At 42.6% G+C, this 23,424-nt stretch overlaps 2 protein-coding genes across 6 annotated transcripts in view; one reads left to right on the forward strand and one right to left on the reverse strand.

The window, feature by feature from the left end:
• Positions 1 to 451: 451 nt before the first annotated feature.
• LOC120851316 (activator of 90 kDa heat shock protein ATPase homolog 2) lies at positions 452 to 22,108 on the forward strand. Of its 2 annotated transcripts, none has more exons than XM_040224005.1 (9): positions 452 to 670; positions 1,947 to 2,137; positions 16,036 to 16,121; positions 17,825 to 17,939; positions 19,009 to 19,097; positions 19,870 to 19,980; positions 20,349 to 20,450; positions 21,001 to 21,052; positions 21,205 to 22,108. In XM_040224005.1, the coding sequence occupies exons 1-9, from the start codon at positions 591 to 593 to the stop codon at positions 21,375 to 21,377; spliced, it is 999 nt and encodes a 332-aa protein (XP_040079939.1). In that variant the 5' UTR covers positions 452 to 590; the 3' UTR covers positions 21,378 to 22,108. The 2 variants fall into 2 exon arrangements, with proteins under 2 accessions (XP_040079939.1, XP_040079938.1); XM_040224004.1 differs by having other exon boundaries at positions 474 to 670; positions 19,864 to 19,980.
• Positions 22,030 to 23,424, reverse strand: part of USP34 (ubiquitin specific peptidase 34) — a 219,721-nt gene continuing 218,326 nt past the window's right edge. For 2 of the 4 annotated variants that reach the window (XM_040223999.1, XM_040223998.1), the window contains one exon: positions 22,030 to 23,272. In XM_040223999.1, coding sequence (XP_040079933.1) covers positions 22,665 to 23,272 — 608 coding nt within the window. In that variant the 3' untranslated portion in view covers positions 22,030 to 22,664. The remainder of the gene's footprint in view (positions 23,273 to 23,424) is intronic. The other 2 variants (XR_005718281.1, XM_040224000.1) reach the window with 1 other exon arrangement.

Raw genomic sequence — 23,424 nt, forward strand, 5'->3', positions numbered from 1 at the left:
CTTACTCAGCGCCCCCCTCTGCCAACACTGCGGTAATAACAGCGAGTCGGGGAGAGGCGTCCGGCCTTCCGGAGGCGGCGGCGGTTGCCCCTTCCCAGCCACTGCACTCGCAAGTCCCGCGGCAGGCCCCAGAGCCTCCGCAGACCCGACCCGGCCTCCGGGGCCGAGTTCTGGCCTCCAGGGGCGCCTCTCCGTAGCGCCGCGGCTCGGACCTCTCTCCCAACCGCAGCCGCCGCCCCCCACCCGGGTCTCCCAGGCCGTGACCTCTCCCCTCGCCGGCCGCGTCCACCTCCGGCCCGGCCCCCTCCCGCGCGCCGGCCTCCTGGGCCCAGACGCCCGCCGCCCGCCGCCCCTCGGGCCCCTCCGCGCGCCCCGGGCCCTCGGCTCGGCCCGGCCCCGGCTCGCGCTCCCCGGGCGCTCCGCAGCGGGGCGGGCGGGGCAGGTTGGCGCAGGGGGCGGGGATTGTGGCACTTTCTGGGCGCCGCGAACGCTCTGCTCCTGGGTTCGCCGGCCGGAAACGTCGGCGACGGAGCCGCACCGCCGCCGCGGCCGTTCCTTGTTCTCCGCCGAGGCCGCGCCGCCACGCTGCCATGGCCAAGTGGGGACAGGGGGACCCGCGCTGGATCGTGGAGGAGCGGGAGGATGGGACCAACGTGAACAACTGGCACTGGTGCGGTCGGGCGGGGGCCGGGGCCGCGGCTTCCGGGCTGGCCTCCTCGCTCGCAAGCCGCCGGGAGGGACGGGAGGGACCCTCAGCGAGCGCCCGGCTCCCGGGTGGTGGGCGGCCGCGGGTCTCGGGGCGGTCCCCTGGCCGCGGCGAGCCCCGGGCGGGAGGAGCGGGGAGGGTTGTAGGGCTGCACAGGTGCAGATGCTTGTCTTTAGCGTCGGGGCTTGGGGAGCCCTTGAAGCCTGGAGACCTGGGGTCTTACCCTCACTGGCTCTGGGACTTGACTTTGCTGTTTGAAAGTTGGGTTGGGCTCTAGGAGTAGCAGTCGTTCCTGACTTACCTCTTCAGCTTTGGTAGTCTGTGTGACCTCAGGAGCTACCCTCCCCTGACCCTCCGCCCCAGCCCCTTGAAGTCTTGGGGGCAATTAAAATGAAGCTGAAAAGTTTGTGTGTGTGTGTGTGTTTTACGTCTGTAGTGGAAACAACAGGAAAACAAATTTGGATCTGAACTCCACATCTAACTTGATGGGTCTCTAGTGCGCCTGCCTTCTAGAAGTTGGAACTAGTTACTCATCCTTTTTCAATCTCATCTAGTGTATGGGCCAATTTTTGCCTCCCTCCCCCTTCCGCCTGAGCTTTCAGGAAGTGATGTTCTATGTTCCTTTCCTCTGAAGGCTAAGGGCTATGCTACCTCGGGACCATCAAGGTGATGCTGAGGCAGGTGCAGGGCAGAGCAAGGCTTTAGCCTGTGAGGGCAGCCTTTCTCGGGGCTGTGGAGGGGGTCTGGTGGGAAGGGGACGTCCTGGCCTGGGGGTGGGAAGGGCTGACCTCTTCTTTCCCAGCCTTGCCTCCATGAACACTTAATAGACTTCTCTCAGCTTATTTTCATTCCCCTAAATTGGAAACATTATTTGGGAAGATTGTGTGAGATAATATACGTGTGAAAACACTTAATAATTTGTCTTATTACGATAAAAATTATCTCAGTTATAATTACTTTTTCATGTGGCCCAGGCTTTGCCCCTCCATTTCCAACAGGTGAAATTTCTAGACCTCCTTTCTCCCAAATAAGCCATGCCTCCCAGCATATCTTAAATCACTGATGAGAATTAGAAGATGTTTGGTAGAAAACTGGTCTGAGAGGTGTGCTTCTAAGTTTGTGGGTGGCAGGTCTCTCACATGGTTGAGAGGAATTGGGCAGATCTGGACTGGGCCAGGGATGGGCGTGTGGATACCAGCAAGAGCGTCCATTCACGGCTCTGCCCTTCTGGTCCTGGCAGGACAGAGCGGGATGCCACCAGCTGGTCCAAGGGGAGGCTTCGTGAACTCCTGGTGGGTATCACCGTGGAGAATGAGGCTGGCCGCTGCGAGATCAGTGAGCTGAAGCAGGTGGAAGGCGAGGCTTCCTGCAGCAGCCGCAAAGGAAAGCTGATTTTCTTCTATGAGTGGAACATCAAGCTGGGCTGGAAAGGTAACAGGGGCCTCCAGGTACTGGTAGGGTAGAGTGCAGTGTTGGTGGAGCAGAGTTGGTTGACTCATTAGTCACTCGTTCAGCAGATACAGTTGACTCATTAGTCATTCATTCAGCAGATATTTTTATTTTTGGTTGCACTGAGTCTTTGTTCCTGTGCGTGGGCTTTTTCTAGTTGCTGCGAGCCGGGACTACTCTCCGTTGTGTTGCACGGGCTTCGCATTACGATGGCTTCTCTTTTTGCCTAGCACAGGCCTTAGCCGCATGGGTTTCAGCGGTTGCAGCACGTGGGCTTAGTAGTCGCGGTTCACAGGCTTAGTGGTTCAGCTGGCATGTAGATTCTTACTGTACCAGGGATTGAACCTGTGTCCCCTTCCTTGGCAGGAGGATTCTTATCCTCTGGACCACCAGAGAAGTCCAACAGATATTTTTAGAACTCCTGCTTGGGCCCCTAAATTGGTGTTTGCGGTTGCAGACACCCTTACTACATGTGGAGTTTTTGCCCCGCCTGCCATGGGCCTCCCTCTCTCCCAGCATTTGGAGCTTCTTGTTGTTCAGTCACTCAGTCGTGTCCAGCTCTTTGCGACCCCATGAACTGCAGCAAGCCAGGCTTCCCTGTCCTTCACCATCTCATTTGCTCAAACTCATGTCCATTGAATTAGTTGGTTGTTCTCAGCAGGACTCAGTCGGCCAGGCACTCGTGAGCATTAGTATTTCCTGGAGCTGCTACCTGGACCACTCTCCCCCTGGACTGTTGCATGCTGGCTCCTTTGGCTCCTTCAGGTTTGCATCCTGAGTTCATTCTATAAAAATGTCACCTGTCTCCATTCTATAAAAATATCAGATCCTTTTCTTGTACTGTTTCCCTTCTCTGCTTTGTTTCTCCTGAAAGTACTTATACTTGGCACACTACATGCAGTTATATTATTGTTGTTCTGGATCCCCCTTTTCTCCCCATTCACAGAATATGCAGCCATCACTACAGTCAGTTATAGAACATGTTCATCTCTCCCACAAAAATATTTACCTGTCACTTGCCCAGTCCTTGGCAACCACTGATCTATGTTCTGTCTCCACAGATTTGCCTATTCTGGACATTTCTTATGAATGTTATCACACAGTTTTTGGTCTTTTGTGACTTGCTTCTTTTATTTGGCATAATCTTTTCAAGGTTCATCTGTCTTATAGCACATTTCATTCCTTTTCATGGTTGACTGATGTTCTGTTGTATAGATGTAGCACATTTTGATTATATATTCATCAGTAGATAGACTTTTTGGTTGTTTTCACTCTTTGGGTCTTTGGGTCAGGGACTGATTAGTTTTGTTTACAGATTACTGCCTGAAAGGTTGTGTATTTGTTGAATGAACGCATTTCTCCCATGGTGCCTAGCTCCTTGCTGGGTAGACAGCCTGTATTCAGAAAATCCTTGTTGAAAAAACGAGGAGCAAGGGTAAGATTTGGTTCTGGAGGATTGTGCTGTGTTAAAGTTTGGACCTCAGCTTGAGTCATCTCCATTCTTGAGAGCTGCCCAGTTAGTGGCCTTGGGCCTCTATCCTAATGACTGTCTTGCTGATTTAAGCCAGGCCAGAGCCCAGGGAGGTAGTTCAGTTCAGTTCAGTCCAGTCACTCAGTCGTGTCCGACTCTCTGCGACCCCATTAATCACAGCAAGCCAGGCCTCCCTGTCCATCACCAGCTCCCAGAGTTCACTCAAACTCATGTCCATCGAGTCAGTGATGCCATCCAGCCATCTCATTCTCTGTTGTCCCCTTCTTCTCCTGCCCCCAGTCCCTCCCAGCATCAGAGTCTTTTCCAATGAGTCAACTCTTCGCGTGAGGTGGCCAAAGTACTGGAGTTTGAGCTTCAGTCCTTCCAGTGAACACCCAGGACTGATCTCCTTTAGGATGGACTGGTTGGATCTCCTTGCAGTCCAAGTGACTCTCAAGAGTCTTCTCCAACACCACAGTTCAAAAGCATCAATTCTTTGGAGCTAAGTTTTCTTTATAGTCCAACTCTCACATCCATAGACGATGACTGGAAAAACCATAGCCTTGACTAGATGGACCTTTGTTGGCAAAGTAATGTCTCTGCTTTTTAATATGCTATCTAGGTTGGTCATAGTTTTTTTTTCCAAGGAGCAAGCCTCTTTTAAATTCATGCCTGCAACAACCATCCGCAGTGATTTTGGAGCCCAGGAAAATAAAGTTTGACACTGTTTTCCCATCTGTTTCCCATGAAGTGATGGGACCAGCCATGATCTTAGTTTTCTGAATGTTGAGGTTTAAGCCAACTTTTTCACTCTCCTCTTTCACTTTCATCAAGAGGCTTTTTAGTTCCTCTTCACTTTCTGCCATAAGGGTGGTGTCATCTGCTTATGTGAGATTATTGATATTTCTCCCAGCAATCTTGATTCCAGCTTGTGCTTCCTCCAGCCCAGCGTTTCTCATGATGTACTCTGCATATAAGTTAAAAAAGCAGGGTGACAATAATACAGCCTTGACATCCTCCTTTTCCTATTTGGAACCAGTCTGTTGTTCCATGTCCAGTTCTAACTGTTGCTTCCTGACCTGCATATAGGTTTCTCAAGAGGCAGGTCAGGTGGTCTGGTATTCCCATCTCTTTCAGAATTTTCCACAGTTTATCGTTTGAAGTGAAGTGAAGTCGCTCAGTCGTGTCCGACTCTTTGCGAACCCATGGACAGTAGCCCACCAGGCTCCGCCGTCCATGGGATTTTCCAGGCAAGAATGCCGGAGTGGGCTGCCATTTCCTTCTCCAGGAGATCTTGCCAACGCAGGGATTGAACCTGGGTCTCCTGCATTGCAGATAGACGCTTTACCGTCTGAGCCACCCTCTTAATGAGCATCAAAACTAGCCCCCCACTCCTGCCTTGGAATATTCTGGCTGGAGGTTGCCTATCAGTTGCTCCCTCAGTGGCTCTTGCTGGCTCTTGCAGGGCCTGGTTCCTTATACAGCTCCCCAAGACAGGGCTCTGAGAGCCCCAAGGAAGCTTTTGATCTTGTATCTCTTCCATCTCCCTTAGCTCAAAGCAGCAACCAGCTCCTTTGCAGGATTAGTCCCTGGCAGGAGCCAGAGGGCAGGCACACCAGTGCTTCCCTGACCCTATGTGCTTTCTTTTCTAGTAGTGAGTCCTAGAGGTGGCTAGTGGGACCTGCTGGGGAGGAGGCAATACTTTGGTCTTGCTTTTTTTTTTTTTTTTAAACTAAATTTTAGTTAAATTTAGCTTTTTTCCGCTTTATTGAGATATAGTTGATTTATAACATTGTATGAGTGAAAAGTGTACAGTGTGATGATTTACTGTATGCATATATTGCAAAATGACTCTATAGTAAGGTTAGTTAAGAAAAGACATCCATCACCTCATAGAGTTGTAGTTTTCTTTCTGCATATGTTGAGAACCTTTAAGATCTGCGCTCATAGCAGTTTTCAAGTGAATAAAACTGTACTTCTCAGCATGGTATACATTACCTTCCTCAGAACTTACTCATCAAGTAAGCTGAAGTTTGTACACTTTGTATCTTTTGACCACCTTCACCGCCCTTCCCTCCCGGACCTTGCAAACCCCATTCTGCTCTGTTTCTATGAGTTTGGTTTGTCTAGATTACACATATAAACGAGATCATGCAGTGTTTGGTTTTCTCTGACTTATTTCACTTAGCATAATGCCCTCAAGGTCCATCCATGTTGTCACAAATGGCAAGATTTCCCTTCATTTTTGTGGCTGAGTAATATTCTATTGTGTAAACATGTCATGTTCTCTTTATTCATTCATCCATAGATGGACACTTAGGTTTCCATGTTTTGACTTCCATAAATAATGCCATTTTGTACATTGCGGTGAAGATACCTCTTTGAGATAGTGGTTCCATTTTCTTTGGCTATATATCCAGAAATGGAATTGCTACATCATATGGTAATTCTATTTTAAATTTTTTGAGGAACCTCTACTGTTTCCCATAGTTGACTGCACCAGTTTACTTTCCCACCAGTAGTGCATAGGGGTCTCTCTTCTCCACATTCTCATCAACACTTGTTATCGCTTTTTGAAGGTAGCCATTCTAACACGGGTGCAGCGGTATCTCTTTGTGGTTTGGATTTATATTTCCCTGATGATTAGCGATATTGAACACCTTTTCATATACCTGTTGGGCATTGGAATATTTTATTTGCATAGATATTCAGGTCTTTTGCCTATCTTAATGGTATTTTTTCTTTTTTTTTTACTATTGAGTTGTATGAGTTCCTCAGATATTAACTTCTTATCAGATACAGTTTACAACTATTTTCTCCCATTCTGTTTGCTGTCTTTTCATTTTGTTGTTTCTTTTGCCATGCAGAAGCTTTTTAGCCTGACTAGTCCCACTTATTTATTTTTGCTTTTGGTATCATATCCAAAGATCATTGCAAGACTGACATCAAGGGGCTTTTCCCCTGTTTCTCCCTAGGAGGAGTTTTATGGATTCAGGTCTTTCATTTAAGTTTTTAATCCATTTCAAGTTAATTTTTATGTAGGGTGTAAGATAGGGATTCATTTTCATCCTTTTCATGTGAATATTCAGTTTTCCCAGCACCATTTACTGAAGATAGTAGCTTATAGCCATGGAGTAGTTTTGCTTCCCATGTCCTATATTAGTTGACCATGTATGCAAGGGTTTATTTCTGGCCTCTTGATTCTTTTCCATTGATATGTCTCTTTTTCTATGCCAGTACCATAATATTTACCACTATTGCTTTGTAGTAAACTTTGAAATCAGGAATTGTGATGTCTCCAGCTTTGTTCTTTCTCAGGATTGCTTTGACTATCAAGAGTATTTTGTGATTCTGTGTGAATTTAGGATTGTTTTTTCTAATTCTGTAAATGCCACTGGGATCTTGATAGTGGTTGCATTGAATGTACAGATGCCTTTGTGTAGTGGGAACATTTTAACAGTATTCTTTCAAGACACGAACATTGGTTATCTTTCATCATTATCTTACAGTTACAGATCTTTTACCTCCTAGATTAAATTTATTCCTAAGTATTATACCATTTTTGCTGCTATTGTAAATGGAATATTTACTTTCTTTTTCAGATAGTTCATTAAGTTAGTGCTTAGAAAAGCAACTGATTTTTTTATGTTGATTTTGTATTCTGAAGCTTTACTGAATTTATTTATTCTAACAATCTCTTGGATTTTTTGTATATATGATCATGTCCTACACAAATAGAAGTAATCTTACCATTTCCTTTCCAATTTGGACGCTTTTATTTCTTTTTCTTACTTGTTTGCTCTGGCTGGGACTTCCAATACTATTCAGTAGGAGTGGTGAGAGTGGGTACCCTTGTCTTGTTCCTGATATTAGAGGAAAAGCTTCCAACATTTCATATGATGAGTATAATGTCAGCTGTGGGGTTGTTACCTATATTGTCTTTATTATAATGGAGATATGTTTCTGTTGCTGCTGCTACTGCTGCTAAGTCGCTTCAGTCGTGTCTGACTCTGTGCGACCCCATAGACGGCAGCCCATGAGGCTCCCCCGTCCCTGGGATTCTCCAGGCAAGAACACTGGAGTGGGTTGCCATTTCCTTCTCCAATGCATGAAAGTGAAAAGTGAAAGTGAAGTCGCTCAGTCGTGTCTGACTCAGCGACGCCATGGACTGTGGCCTGCCAGGCTCCTCTGTCCATGGGATTTTCCAGGCAAGAGTACTGGAGTGGGGTGCCATTGCCTTCTCCATGTTTCTGTTATACCCAGTTTATTGGTAGTTCTTATTATCAGAGGACACTGAATTTTCTCAAAAGCTTTTTCTGGTTGGATTGAGATGATCATATGATCTTTATTATTCATTGTGTTAATGTGATGCATGATTTGACTTGGGCATTAAACCATCCTTGCATTCCAGGGATTAATCCCATTTGATCATAGTATATGATCCTTTTAATGTGCTGTTGAATTCAATTTGCCAGTATTTTGTTGAGAATTTTTGCATCTCTATTTATGAGGGATATTTGTCTATAATTTTTTCTTGTAGCATCCTTAACTGGCTTTGGTATCCTGGTAATACCAGCCTCTTAAAATGAGTCTAGGAGTGTTTCCACTCTTCAGTTTTTGGGAAGAGTTTGAAAAGGATTGATGTTAGCTGTTTAAATTTTTGGTAGAATTCTCCATTGACATCATCTGGTCCTGGACTTTTCTTTGTTGGGAGTTTTTTTTGATTACTGATTTAGTTTTCTTAATTGTAATTGGTCTGTTCAGACTTTCTAGTCCTGAATGGTTCAGGCTTGGTAGGAAATATATTTCTAGAAATTTATCCATTTCTTTTAGATTGTCCAGTTTTACAGCATTTAATTGTTAACAGTGGTCTCATTATCCTTTGTATTTGTGTGATATCAGTTGTAATGTCTCATCTTTCATTTTTAATTTTATTTGAGTCCTCTTTTTCTCCCCTTGGTTAGTGTAGCTGAAGTTTTGTCAAGATTTTTGTCTTTTCAAAGTTCCAGCTCTTTATTAATCTTTTCCATTGTTTTCTTATTCTGTTTCATTTATTTTTGTTCTAATCTTTATTCCCTTATGTATTGAGATATAATTGACAAATAATATTATATTCACTTGGGGTTATAATGAATATATATATCTTTATATTTGTACACATCAAGAAATGGTGACCACAATAAGTCTAGTTAATATTATCACCATACAGTTCCAAGTTTTTCTTTTTTCTTATGAGAATTTTTAGGATTTCAAATATGTAAAATAGTCTTATTATAGTACCATACTGTGTATCCCATCTCTATGACTTATTTTTTGTAACTGGAAATTTGTACTTTTGACCACATTCACCCATTTTACCCGTTCTGCCACTCCCTGTTTCTTGCAATCACTGATCTGTTCTCTGTATCTATGACTTTTTGTTTTCTTTTAGATTCCACATATAAGTGAGATCAAATAGTATTTATTTTTCTTTCGCTTATTTTACTTAATGCCTTCAAGTTCCATCCAGATTGCTGCAAATGGCAAATTTTTTTCTCTTTTATAGCTAAATAATATTCTGTTGTGTGTATATACTACATTTTCTTTATCCATGCATCTGTTGGTGGACACTTAGGTTGCTTCCGTGTCTTTGCTGTTTTCTTAATATGTGTATTTTGTTGATGTATAATTGACTTACAGTGTTTCAGATGCATAGCAAGGTGATTCATTTATACATAAATACACAAACATTATTTTTGAAATTATTTTCCATTATAGGTTATTATATGTTACTGACTATAGTTCCACGTGCTATACAGTAAACCTTCGTTGCTTGTTGCATAGCTGTTGTTTTTAATTAGAAATCTAGCATTCTGTTCCTACTAAGTCAAACAAGTGGAATCAAAGTGTCATAAATTTTTTAGTTAGGCAAAAATTCTTCTAAGTTTTCTAAAATATATACATATTTATATATAGGTATACAAAAGTTTTTTACTGTGCTTGATAAAGGCTTGAGCAAGATAGAAAAAGAGATGGAGAAATTGTAAAACAAACTGAATGGAATGGGAACACTGAATATGAAATAGAAAAAGTGAAAATAAATAAATCACAGTAGTAAAAGTGTTTATCAGTTTTCACAATCAATGGCCAAAATCGATCAGACAAAATATAAAAGATCATTATAATTGCAAGCCATAATGGGAACATGATTAACCGAATAGTATAAAATAATTACATAGTTAAGCAGGATGATGTGCTAAGCAAGGTAAGTGCACGTGTTTTCATCCACCCAGTCTATGTCTTTAGGTTGGTGCATTTAATTTATTTATATTTAAGGTAATTATAGATATGTATGATTCTACTCTTGCCTAGAAAATCCCATGAACGGAGGAGCCTGGTACAGGCTACTGTCCATGGGGTCGCAAAGAGTCAGACACAACTGAATGACTTCACTTTCACTTTCATGATCCTATTACCATTTTCTTAATTGTTTTGGGTTGGGGCTTCCCTGGTGACTCAGATGGTAAAGTGTCTGCCTGCAGTGCGGGAGACCCGGGTTCAGTCCCTGGGTCGGAAAGCTCCCCTGGAGAAGGCAATGGCAACCCACTCTAGTACTCTTGCCTGGAAAATTCCATGGATGAAGTAGCCTAGTAGGCTATACTCCATGGGGTCGCAAAGAGTCGTACACGACTGAGAGACTTCACTTTCTTTCTTTCATTTTCTATTTTCTGTAAGTCTTTTCCTTTTCTTGGGTTTCCTGCATAGAGAAGTTCCTTTAACATTTGTTGTAAAGCTGGTTTGGTAATGCAGAATTCTCTGAACTTTTACTTGTCTATAAAGCTTTTGATTTCTCCATCAAAGTGGAATGAGAGTCTTGCTGGGTAGAGTATTTTTGATTGTAAGTTCTTCCCTTTTATCAACTTAAATATATCATGCTGTTCCCTTCTGGCTTGTAAAGTTTCTGTTGAGAAATCAGGAGTTCCCTTGTATATTTTTTGTCATTTTTCCCTTGTTGCTTTTAATATTTTATCTTTGTCTTTAATTTTTGTCAGTTTGATTATTACGTGTCTCAGTGTCTTCCTCAGGTTTTATCCTGCCTGGGACTGTCTGTGCTTCCTGGACTTGACTATTTCCTTTCCCATGTTTGGGAAGTTTTCAGCTGTTACCTCTTCAAATATTTTCTCAGGTCCTTTCTCTGTTCTCCTCCAGGGACCCCAGCATAATGGTGCATTTAATGTTGTCCCAGAGGAATTTGTATGTATGTCTTCTTTGGAAAAATGTCTCTTCAGATTTTCTAACGAGATTGTTTTTTGTTATTGAGTCTTACAAGTTCTTTGGATATTAATCCCTTATCAGTTACACGATTTGCAAATATTTTCTCCCATCCAGTAGGTTTACTTTATATACTTTGCTGTGCAGAAGCTTTTTAGTTTGACTAATCCTCCTTGTTTATTTTTGCTTTTGGTGGTAAGTCCAAAAATCATCGCCAAGACCAGTGTCCAGGAGCTTATCATCTGTGTTTTCTTCTAGGACATTTTTTTTGGTTTCAAGTCTTAGGTTCAAGTCTTAAGTTCACTTTGATTAATTTGTGTGTGTGTGTGGTATAAGATAGTGGTCCAGTATCATTGTTTTGCTTATGGATGCCAGTTTTCTCAACATTCGTTGAGGAGACAGTCCTTTCCTTACTGTATTTTCTTGATTCCTTTATCTTAGCTTAATTGACCACATAAGCATGGACTTATTTTGAGCTCTTTTTTCTGTCTATTCTGTTCTCTATTATAGTTCTGTTGATCTATGTGCCTGTTTTTTATGACAGTGCTATACTGTTTTGATTACTATATCTTTATAATACAGTTTGAAATCAAGAAGTGTGGTGCCATTAGCTTTGTTGTTTCTCAAGATTGCTTAGGCTATTTGGGGTCTTTGTAGTTCCATACAAATTTTAGGATTGTTTTGTTCTATTTCTGTGAAGAATGTAGTTGGAATTTTACCAGGCATTGCATTGAATCTGTAGATTGCTTGTTATTTATTTTCTTCTGCTGACTTTGGGCTTACTTTTTTCTTTTTCTAGTTCCATGATGTGTAAAGTTAGGCTCTTTATATGAGATTATTTCTTGTATGAGTTTACAGCTTCCAACTTCCCTCTTAGAACTGCTTTTGCTGCATCTCATAAGGGTTTGTGTTGCCATTTTTATATGTACCAAGATATATTAAAATTTTGCCTTTGATTTCTTTAAGCCATTAGTTGTTCAGGAATATTTTAATTTGCATCTACTTGTGAATTTTCTAGTTTCTTATCATTTTTATTGGAAATGATATTTGTTATAATTTATCTTTAAAAAAATTGTTCAGACTGGTTTTGTGGCCTAACCTATGATTTACTGTAGAAAATGTTCTGTGAGTGCTTGAGAAAAATGCATATTCTATTGCTGTTCGATGGACTGTTCAGTATACATTTGTTAGGTGTGTTTGGTCTGTGGTGTTCAGATCTGGTATTTCCTTACTGGTTTTCTGTCTGGATGATATATATCCATTGTTGAGAGTAGGGTATTAATGTCCCCAACTATTATTGTATTGCTGTTTATTTCTCATTATAAGTTGTTAGTAATTGCTTTATTTAGGTGCTGTTAGATGCTTAAGTATACTTGTTATATCATTGATGAATTGACACCTTTAGCTTTATATAATGACCTTTTTTTTGATCATTTTAGCTGAAAGTCTATTTGTCTAATATAAGTATAGCTACTCCTACTTTCTTTTGGTTAACATTTGCTTGAAATTTCTTTCTCCATCCCTCTGCTCTTGATTTATATGTATCCTTAAAGGTAAAGTGAGTCTTGTAGAGAGACTGTCTATTGTGAGATACTGTCTTGTTGTTGGATCTTGATATTTTAATCCATTCAGCCATTCTGTGCCTTTTGATTGAGGAATTTAATCTGTTTATGTTTAGTAACTATTGATAGGTAAGGACTTAAACCTCCCTTTCTAGCTCCATAGTCCTTTGATACTTTTTTGAGGTGATATGCTTTGAGTCTTACCATAATCTTTTGTGGTTTTTCCTTTGTGGTTAACCTGAGGTGTATATAAAATATATTTATAACATCCTATTTAAACTGATAACAACTTAATTTTGATAGCATGCAGAAATTTATACTTCTTCACCTCTCACATTTTAGTTTGTTGATGTTACAGTTTACATATTTTTACATTGTAGAAGTTTTCATAGTTATAGTTACTTTAAATTCTCATAGTTATGGTTAAGTACATTTGTTTTTTAACTTTTAATGCAGACTTGTAAGAGAACTACATATTACCATTCCAATTTTGGATCATCTGATTTTGACTGTATATTTACCATTACCAATGAGCTTTACACATAGTTTTTATTATGCTAACTAGCATCCTTTTATTTCAGCTTGATGAATGTTCTTTCGCATCTCTTGTAAGGCAGGTTTAATGACATTGAATCCCCATCAGCTTTTATTTGTTTGGGAATATCTTTGTCTCTCTTTTACTTCTGAAAGGCAGCTTTTCTGGGCATAGTATTCTTGGTTGACATACTGTTTCTTTCAGTATTTTGAGTATATCATCCCACTGCTGGCCTGTCAAACCTGCTGTGAAATCCACCTGTAGCCTTATGGAAGCTCCCTTGTTTGTGAAGAGTCACTTTTCTTCTGCTTTCAGAATTTTTTGTTTTTAACTTCTGACAGTTCAACTCTTATGTGTCTTGATGTAGCCTTTTTTTTTTTTTTTTAAGTTCAGCCTACCTGGGGGACCATTGGGCGTTATGAACCTGGATGTGCATTTCTCTTCCCAGTTTTGGAAAGTTTTCAACCATTATTATTTTAAATAGACTTTCTGGCCCTTTCTCTCTTCCCTCCAGAACTTCAATAATGAACATCTTGTTTCATTTGATGGCATCACGTGAGTCTCCTGTTCTTTTTTCACTCTTTTTCTTTTTGTTTCTTTGACTGGACAGTTTTGAATAACCCATCTTCTAGATGGGTTAAGTACTCATTGTTTTCTTCTACTAGGTCAAGTTAGCTGTGGAAGCTCTCTGATCTTCAGTAGAGTCATTGTATTCTTTTGCTCCAACAGTTTGTGGGCTTTTTTTCCTTTTTTAACAGTTTCTGTTTTGAACTTGTTTTGTTCATGCATTGTTTTCCTAATTTCCTTGAGTTGTCTGTGTGTTCTTATAGTTCGCTGAATTCTTTAAGAGATTTATTCTGAATTCCAGATTACATACTTCATGCATCTTCATTTATTCAGGGTCAGTTATGGAGCTTCATTAGGTTCTTTTGGTGGTCTCATGTTTGCTCAGTTTTCTTCTGAACCTTGTTTCCTTGCACTAGTAGCTGCCTGTGTAAGGAATTGGTCTCTTGCATGTTTTACAGGTTTGCATTGGCAGGGAGAATCCATCACCTTTCAGCTTGGGTTATTGGATGTGTCAGCTCATCATGTCCATGGGTGGGGAAGACTCGCTGCCAGGGTCTCCAGTTGAGTGTGCTCTGAGGTCAGGGTGGGGGGTTACCAATGGCTGGCCTTTATGGTTGGGTGAGTCAACTGACTCCATATTCAAGCAGGGCTGCTCAGTGGGCTCCTTGACCAGGCAGGGTTGCTGGCTGTGCTCCACGGTTACATGGGGCCTTAGATGTGCTCTGTGGTTACCTGTGGTCAGGCAGAGTCCCTGGCTGTGTACCTTGGCAGGGTGGTGCCACTGGTTGGATTCCATGGTTGGGCAGGATTCTGAGCTGGGTTCTGCCATCACTTCTGGTTGAGTGGGGGTCTCAGGCTCTGCTTCCTGACAGGTGGTGCTCCTGGCTGGACTCTGTTCAGGCAGAACTGCAGGCAGAGTTCTTGGTAGGACCTTAACCTCCATTGTGTTCTGTGATCAGATGGAGACACAGATTGTGCCTTGAAGTTGGGCAGGGCTGCAGGGTTGGCTTCACCATCCATAGGCTGTTGGGTGTGCTCCGCTGTCGAACAAAGTTGCTGGCTGGGCTCTCTGGTCAAGAGAGGCTTCCACCTGTTTCCTGCAGTTGAGGGGCTAGAGGCTGTTCTCTGTGGGGTAGGGTCGCTGCTGAGCTTCTTGTCTGGACAAGGCCCCAAGCTGTGTTAAGCAATTTGGCAGGGCTGTAGGCTCCACTCCAAGGCCACTTAGGGTCACTGTTCAGGCTCCCTGGCTACGCAGGGCCGGAGGCTATACTCTGTAGTCGGGCAAGACTGCTGGTGTGGCTCTCTGCCTAAGGGGGCTGTGTGAATGGGCTCCAGGGCTGCCCGGGTTCTCTGGTCCGGCTTCCTGGATGGTCAGGCTTGGAAGCCACACTCAGCAGTTGAGTGGAGCTGTGAATTTGCTTCCCCACCTTTGTGAGACTCCCCAGCTGGCCTTGACCTGTCACACGGGGACCCACATCAAGCAGAATCGCCAGCTGAGCTCTGCTCGTGTATTGCCTCAAGCAGGAACACGGTCCATCGAGGTTTGAGCATTGGCTGCTGAAAGCCTGAGTCCCTCTGGCTTCCACATGCTGAGACCCCGGTTGGCCTCCGAGGAAGCACCCAACAACGCCGGGGAGCCTGCCCTCTTTGCTGCTGGGAAACTGCAGTGGGGGCGCTCGGTGGGGCTCTGTGCTGGCCTCGGGGCTTGGTCGGAGTATCACCACTCCTCACCCCCTCTACTGCAGTCCTCTTCTGTCTCTGATCCAGAAGCGTGCCTCAGCCTCACCTCTGGGTTTGGGATTCTCACAGTGGTGTCCTGTCCCTGCACAGTTGCTGGTTGCTCTTCTTGTGAGGGGTGCTGAAGTTGGGAATCACCTGTGTCACCATCTTGATGTCACCGAAGTCAACACCCGGTGTTGAAAGACATTAGCTGCGTGGGGGAATCCACGCAGACTTCCCCACCTCCCTCCCTTTCCCTCTTTCTGTGATCAGAACTCAGTGTCCCTTTTTGCCTTCCTGTGCCTTTTCTTCAGGATAGTCCTTTATCATGCTTTGACTTGTTAAAGAATATTGGGGAATGAAAAAAGAAACACCAGTTAACAGACCTACTTACTTCACTCTTATGCTTCCATGTGGACCCTGATTTCATGTGCAGTTTAAAAAAAATAAGTCTAATAATAGCACTGTACTTCTTGCCATGCGGCCCATGGGATCTTAGTTCCCTGACCAGGGATCAAACCCTTGCCCCCTGCAGTGGCAGCACCAGGGAATTCCCTTGTCTGCATTGTAACTGCCCACCCCCAGCCCAGCTTTCTTAGGAACTGAACCTCTGATGTGGGCCGGGAGACCAGAGTTGGTTTGGACATGCATGTGATGGGCGTTTGTGGGGGAAGGCTGCGCCCTGTGAGGGGGGTGGGCTGTTCAGTTAGGCAGGGCAGTTTTACATAAACTAGTTGTTACTTTGTAATTGAAGACAACCTTTTGCTCATTTTAGGTATCATTAGAGAATCTGGTGCAAAGCACAAGGGGTTGATTGAAATACCCAGCCTGTCTGAAGAGAATGAAGTAGATGACACTGAGGTGAGGTATCTGATGGAATTTCTTTCTTTTCTGGTTTTAAATCAAGTTTCTGCTGTACATACTGGGCAGCTGAAAGCCTGTGCCTGTGCGGTAGTTCTGGTGAGTGGTGAAGGGCTTGTTTGCTGAGAAGGAAGCTGCGCTGCGCTGTGGGGAGGTGGGGTGAGGTGTGGGCAGTGATGTGGTAGGAAGGGCATGCCTGGGAAGCCATGGACTGCACCCTCCACGGCCTCCGCATCACCTTTCAAAGGTATCATCAGATGCATGCAACTGTATCTATTCTGGGAAGGGCTCAGGTATTGTGCACAGCTTGGTGAATGGGATTTTGTATCTCCTCCTCTGTATCTTTATTCTTTCCCTTTAATAGTGCAAATTCTTGGCTTTTCACCATGATATCCCTTGGTTGTGTCATATTTTTTTGGATGTAAGTTAGTATGTGTTGGTTTTGACTGGCTCTTCTCATCGTCGGGGGAGAGAGAGCCTGTGTAACTCCCATGCTTGGTTTGCGGTCAGTGTCCACTTGTAAGCTAAAAGCTCGGTTGTGGGGTGGAATCTTTTGTATGATAGCTGTATTTCCAGATGGCAGTCTGACAGGGTCTTTTAGGATTTGTGAACATATTTAGTGTGAAGGCCTTCAGGATAGCAAGTTACACCGAACTACCAGGAGTTGCCTTTCTTAAAGGCTATGAACTGCCCTAAAAGTGGTAGCTTCACATGTGTGGTCAGTGCACTCAGGGCCTGTGACTTCACTTTGCTCTGTCCACATCCATCAGCTCAGAAGTATTTTAGCAGGATGTTAAATTGGTCTTTTCGACTCAGCCGTTGGTAGCACTGCAGAACAAACTCTAATGTAGAACTGGGCGCCCACCTCAACTGAATCACAGGGACGTGAAGGGAGTTTCAAACCAATACCTCTTCTTTCTGAGAATACCAGCAGCAGCCCCAGAGCAGCATTTTGACATTTCCCTCTCCCTGCCTGTCCTGGCCTTCCCTCCTTTCCTCCCTCTCTTCCTCTCTTTCCCAACTCTCCTCCTTGCCAAAAAAAAAAAAAAAGTATAGCCCAAGACCAGTATATGTGGGAACCTGATTTTCCTAATTAACTTAATTTGGGACTCTAGACAAGCACTGTTCAATAGATACATAATGCAAGCCACATAAAGAACTTAAAATTTTCTAGCAGCCGTTCTAGAAATATTTAAAAGAAACAGATAAAATTAGTTTTAATACTTTTTATTTTACCCAAAATATAAAAATACCATTTTAACATGTAATTAGTATCAGGGTTATTCATGAGATTATTTTGTATTCCTTTGGTGCTAAGTCATTAAAGTCTGGTGTATGTGTGTGATTTTGCACTTTGAACCCATCTCAGTGGGTGCTCAGTAGCCACGTGACCAAGCGGCTGCCGTATTGAGCAGCGCCGTTTCTAGACTCTGAACGCCATGGACTGTATCACCAGTACGATACATACACACATGAAATGTATGCAGATGAGGGGTCACATTCTAAGTTTTGGCCACCAGTTTCAGTAGACACTTGATTAAAAACTTATATCTTCTCAAACTATATGGAAAAACCTGTCACGTCTCTCTCACATCAGTTCTTTCCCTTCCCTTCCCATCACAGTTCCCTCATCCATTTGTCCCAGTATTGTAAGAATACGTCAAACCAGATTTTTCTTCGGTTTGTATTTTTCTGATTTGTAGGTGAACGTGAGTAAAAAGAAAGGAGATGGGGATATTCTGAAGGATCTTATGAAAACTGCAGGCACCGCCAAGGTCAGGGAAGCCCTTGGAGATTACCTGAAGGCACTTAAGACGGGTAAAGAAGGCATCCTTGTGAACTAGAGGGTCCCTTTTCCATTTACCCAAATAATGGTCTGCACTGTAGTCTCAATTCCCAGGTTAGGCCAATGTCCGAGGTTCCAGAGATCAGCTCTTTATGCTGCATGATAAATTGTAGTCTGGAGGTTGAGATCTAGCCATGAATTAGACCATAATTAGTGCTTATCAGTATTTTATACAGCATGAACCATTCTGCCTACAGAATTGTTGTTTCTGGAATGATAATTATTTAATCAGTTGTTTTTATAATTATCTGTCTAATGTCTGTCTTCCTTGCTAGACTATAAGCTTCATGAGGGCATGGAAGGACTCTATCCTGTTTACTACTGCTGTATCTCCAATGTCTAGCACAATGCCTGATGTATACAGTAGATGCTTAATAAATCTTTGTTGAATGAGTGAATGAAAGTGACTATAGGTATTACAGGTATAGTTGGAAACTTACTCAGATAATCCCTGCACTGAGTGGAACTGCGGTTATTGTCTTCTTTGCTAAATCAGAGAAGCTCCCTGCCAGGTAAAGTAGCCAGCAGGGCTTGTATGTCTGTGCCTCATCCTTGGGCTCTGCTGAGTATCTCAGTGTTGGCATGGGTGGGTTTGGGGTTTACTTTTCTCACGAGTTCACACAGGCTGCTGCCACAGGCTTGAATGGAGACCAAGCTTTGTGAGGTGGTGCTGATGAAGCAGTGAGCCAAGTGTCTGGTTTTGATAGTGACAGTCATAAAGCTATTAGTAGTTAAGTGTATAAAATGGAGCCTTTGGGAAAACAGCATTTGAAAATGCTATTTTTTGTCAAGAACTAGATAAAAGTGAGGCATTCAGTAAAAAGAAAAGGAAAAAAGGCATCTGTTGCTGTGGAACTCATGTCAATGATTAGTTTTACATATAAAGATACAGAATGGTCTTGAAATTCTCAAAATGCTGTAGGAATTCTTTCTATAAATGTGTTTCTTTATATTCTTATATATCGTTTTCAGTTTTCTGCCTGTTTGTGCTGGAAGGGAAAAGGTGCTTTATTAAAGTCATTTCTTATGTTTCCTTTATAGAATTTACAGTGGGAATGATCTTACCAACCAAAGCTATGGCAGTCCAGGAACTGACGGTTAAAAGGAAACTGAGTGAGAATGCCTTGCAGGTGTGGCCCCTGGTGGATGATATGCAGGGAGGGGGAAAAGGAAGTGCTTAGTGTGTGTGTGCGCGTGCGTGCGTGCGCGTGCGTGCAAGCTCGCCATGTCCTACTCTGTGCGACCCCACGGGCTGTAGCCCACCAGGCTCGAAGGCTTCAAAGCTTCAAGAGCCTGTGATGATGGAGGACTATACAAGATACTGAGGAGGGCCAGTTAATCCACCCTTGCATCTTCTGCCATTCTGGAGGGAAATGATGAAATGAGACTTTCATCCTTGATGGAAGGGACTGTATAAACTAGCCTTTTTGTTAAATATTGAATTTAGTTCTGGACAGTGCTGTTTTGTAGTCATTACACTACAAAGTCACAAAGGTGACTTTAAAGTTCACACACCACAATGGAAGGAGCATCTCTCCACTTTCAGAGGATTGGGAGGTTTTAGATCTTGTTCTTGGACTGTAATGATGGGGAGTTTGACACCTTTTGGCCTTAAGTGCTGTGTCCTTCACCTGCTTATCTTTTTGCCCCCTGGGCCATAGTTACATATCCAAGTAGGGTTTGGGCTGTGAAGCCCTAGTCTGGGAGTGGAACAGAGCAAAGCGGCTCTGTTTCCACTGTTTCCAAAATAAAGACTAGAATTGGTGGTGCTTAAAAAGGGTTTTTAGTGGAAGGATAGTGTTTGGGACATTGTGATATTTTACTGAGACTGTAAAACTGTAAAATTTCTACAATCTCTAGTCATGCTAATTATGCTTTGGAACCTTTTCTTTTGAGATTCAGGCCTCCTCTCCAGTGGCACTGGGCGTAAGGATTCCCACTGTGGCTCTGCACATGACCGAACTCTTTGACACAGCTATCGAGCAGCTGTACAGAATCTTCACTGTGAAAGATGTAAGTAATATCTCAGTATCTGGAATCAGAAATGCTGACACTGGGAGATAATATGCCACTAAGAACTGAAGCTGCTTTTTGGTTTCCTACATATGTTTTTCTGATTGAAGGGATCTAGTAATCTTTAGGGTAGCTTGAGGACAGGTAAGCTATCCTAAGGATTTGAGGGCAGAAAAGATGGATGTTTGGGAGCCGGGGTGGGGGAGTTTATCAGCATTGAGATTTGGAACAGTCTACTGAGGCTGTAATTAAAAGTTGTGTATTCACAATTAAAAACCACAGTAACTGTTACGTTATACATATAGGTTGAAAACATGATAAGCACATGCCAGAATAACACGTCTATTGTGTATGTTTCCCTTGGTTAGCTGGTGCAAAAATTTTCTAAATCTCCCGCTGTATTAGAAGCTGAAAAAGGAGGGAAATTCCAAATGTTTGATGGAAACATCACCGGTGAATATACAGAACTGGTAAGTAATCTTAGGTTAAAGGAAAGTAAGCTAGACTCTTCAGTTAAAATGCTTTATTCATGCTGTTTTTAAAAGTGCTTCGGTTTTTATCTGAGCTCACAGAAACCTGAGCGCTTTATAAAGCTGGTTATACGGCAAATAAAAAATTTGTATTTACTAAATAATAATAAAGCCTTACTTTCACAGCAGTTGTGCCTCTATTTATGACTTTTAGAAGACGCAAGTACAATTCCTCCCAACTCTTGGGTCTAGAAGTTTCTGGTCTCTGCCACTAGTATGTGTGTTGCCCAATGTCAGCTGCCTTCCTGCTGACAGCAGCTCTGTACTGGCTACCACACTTCTGTCTGGTGTGACTGCTGTTACATTTTGGCACTAGGGACAGTCAGTCCTCAATGGTGCTGGCGTATAAACCAAGTTGAGGGTGTATGTCCATTGATTAGTTCTCATATTTCTCCCATAGGGGCTCATGAAAGGATTTGGTGTTTTTCTTTGTTGTAGTATTGTACAGTTTTAAAAGATGTTTTCAGTGGAATTTCCCCTTTGTTTTCAGTTAACAAATAAAAAGATCGTCATGAAATGGAGATGTAGGAACTGGCCAGAAGGTATGTTATTAGCACCTTTTAAGTCCAAAAACACTTCAAGTATTCTACCCCCTACTGTGAAAAGCAAATAGTGGTACTATATGGATAAATTCTTTTCATAGTACAGTAATAAACTTTCCTTTTTGTAATGAACTTTCCTTTTTTTCTTCCAGAACACTATGCAGTAGTTGCACTGAATTTTGTGCCTACACTAGAGCAAACGGAATTACAATTGGACTGTAAAGGAGTTCCTATCTGTGAAGAAGAGAACATGAAATTTTGTTGGCAGAAGCAGCATTTTGAAGAAATAAAAGGTTTACTGCAGCTGACCACCCTAAATGGTTGAGTTAGTTTGAAGATTTTATAAGGGCATTACTTTTTGTAAGCAGAAAGTATCATGGTTACCTCCTCCTCTAGTGTTCCTTTAAAAAAAATAATTTATACTAGATGAAATCCACAAACTAATACAGAATTGAAAGCACTGTTTGAATCTTTATTTACTATGACTAGACTCTGCACTGAGCTAAATGCAAGCAATGTGAAATCAGACTGTTAACGTTACCATCCACAGATGCTCCTCCGGGAACAGACTGCGTCTCCGAGTATGGATAGTCGAAGTGCCCAAGCTAAAGCCTGTCTTAGCGGGCCTACTTTCAGCTGTAATTTTTAATTCAGGAAGAGACAAATGGCATGTTGGTACTTCCTTTATTTTACTCCAGGGTTTTTAAGGTGTGTAGCTCTTAGGCCGTGAAACAGTGGCATGTTGCATTCAGAAGCATGTTGATGTGAGGGCGAGCGGGCTGTATTGTTATGCTTCTCCCTGCAGCAGTTACGCACTTTGGAGTGGCGAGGACTGCAAAGTCTATGGAAAAAGGTACTTTTTGGCCTGTCACTATATTTCTCATGAAGTAGAATACAGTGGACAAGTACATCTCCCGATTCACAGTTTTCTCATTACTTTCATCTGAGAAGACTGAAGCAAGGTATGTAAACAATTAAAAAGTCATCACAATCAGTTTAATTAAGTGCATAGAATAGCAATCAGTCATGTCAATAAAAATAAAACAATTATTTTTACATCAAGTGTGCTTTATTTCCTCCACAGGTATTCTGTTAAATAAAGCACCATTTATATACTGCCAGGCCACAGCTAAAGAGGATTCTTTACAGAATCAAATTTCTTGTGGTTGTTCCGTATACAAGTAAACTTAATTTTGATAATAAGAACCACAGCGATTGGAGGCAATCTGCCTCTATTATAAGGTACAAAACTGGCACAGAGGACACCATATTATACACAGTAAAAATGCTGTAAGTTTAAATTACATTGTACAGGGCCAGAGGACCCTGTGCCTCCCAGACAGCCATATTAAATGAAAGCCACTACAGTGAACTCTTAATTACGTAAAACATATTCATTATCTGATTGCCCTTTAGAAAGTATACTGAAGATGCAAATTTTTTCATCTGAAGTTTCTGCCTGGCCAAGAATTAAGCCTATAAATCTATCTTGCCATTCAAGCAGAGAGCACTGGACGAACTGAAGCACGAAAACAGAAATAGGCGAAACTTATACAAACAGCATCGGGTGGGGGGAGAGGCGACCTTAAAAGTAGACATGCTACATCTAATGTCAAGAAGCAGCTTGGTTTCCTTTGCCAGATATCCTCGTGACCACGTGGATTGTAGATTCAATGGTCCTACACAGGGTATCTAGAATGTCGTGCTGCTGCATGTGACTAGAGAGTCCTCTGGAATGGCCACAGCTGAGTGATAAAGCCACCTCAGGGTCCTGGGAGGGCAAAGCTTGACCGTCACAGCTTCTCAAGTCAGCTAAGTCAGACAGAACTGCAGAGAGAGAAGTAGAAGGGAACTCGGATTCTTCCTCAGTGAGGTTAGAATCCTTGGAACAGTGGAGGTCTTTCAATTCCTTACAGTCTTCAAACCTACCATTGTCGGACTGTTCTTCTGCATGCTGTGACCTGATATTTGATGTGTCTTCTGAAAACGAAGATGGAACTTCCATTCGGTATTCTTTAACAGAACTATTTTCAGGGGAAGGAGGATCTTGCTCAGTGCCTGGGTCGATGATTGAGGAGTCTCTCGTCTCATTGTCTGACGTGCTCGTTGGGGTCAGGACCTCCCTGGTTTCTGTCTTCATGTCACTGATGCAGCTCTCGACAGTGTGCTCCTCATCGCTGCTAACGCGCCGCCTTTTAACAGGAGTTGCCCCTTCATCATCTGTGAAAACGAACATGAAAATTTCTCTGAAGAGTCATTAAGATCATTTTGGGGGTGTTTGCATTTTTTAGCATTTATATTCAGGAGGCTCACAACAACTACTGTAAAATTAGTGGTGGAGAGTGTATTTGTCCTAAAGTCAATATTTTATT

Source organism: Oryx dammah, unplaced genomic scaffold, assembly GCF_014754425.2.
Source record: "Oryx dammah isolate SB20612 unplaced genomic scaffold, SCBI_Odam_1.1 HiC_scaffold_25, whole genome shotgun sequence".
Taxonomy (NCBI): Eukaryota; Metazoa; Chordata; class Mammalia; order Artiodactyla; family Bovidae; genus Oryx; species Oryx dammah.

Coding starts and splice junctions, on each gene's coding strand:
- LOC120851316 (XM_040224004.1), top strand. CDS start 591: ATGGCCAAGTGGGGACAGGGGGACCCGCGCTGGATCGTGGAGGAGCGG. Junction 671..1,946: donor AACGTGAACAACTGGCACTG/GTGCGGTCGGGC, acceptor TGGTCCTGGCAG/GACAGAGCGGGATGCCACCA. Junction 16,122..17,824: donor ATGAAGTAGATGACACTGAG/GTGAGGTATCTG, acceptor TCTGATTTGTAG/GTGAACGTGAGTAAAAAGAA.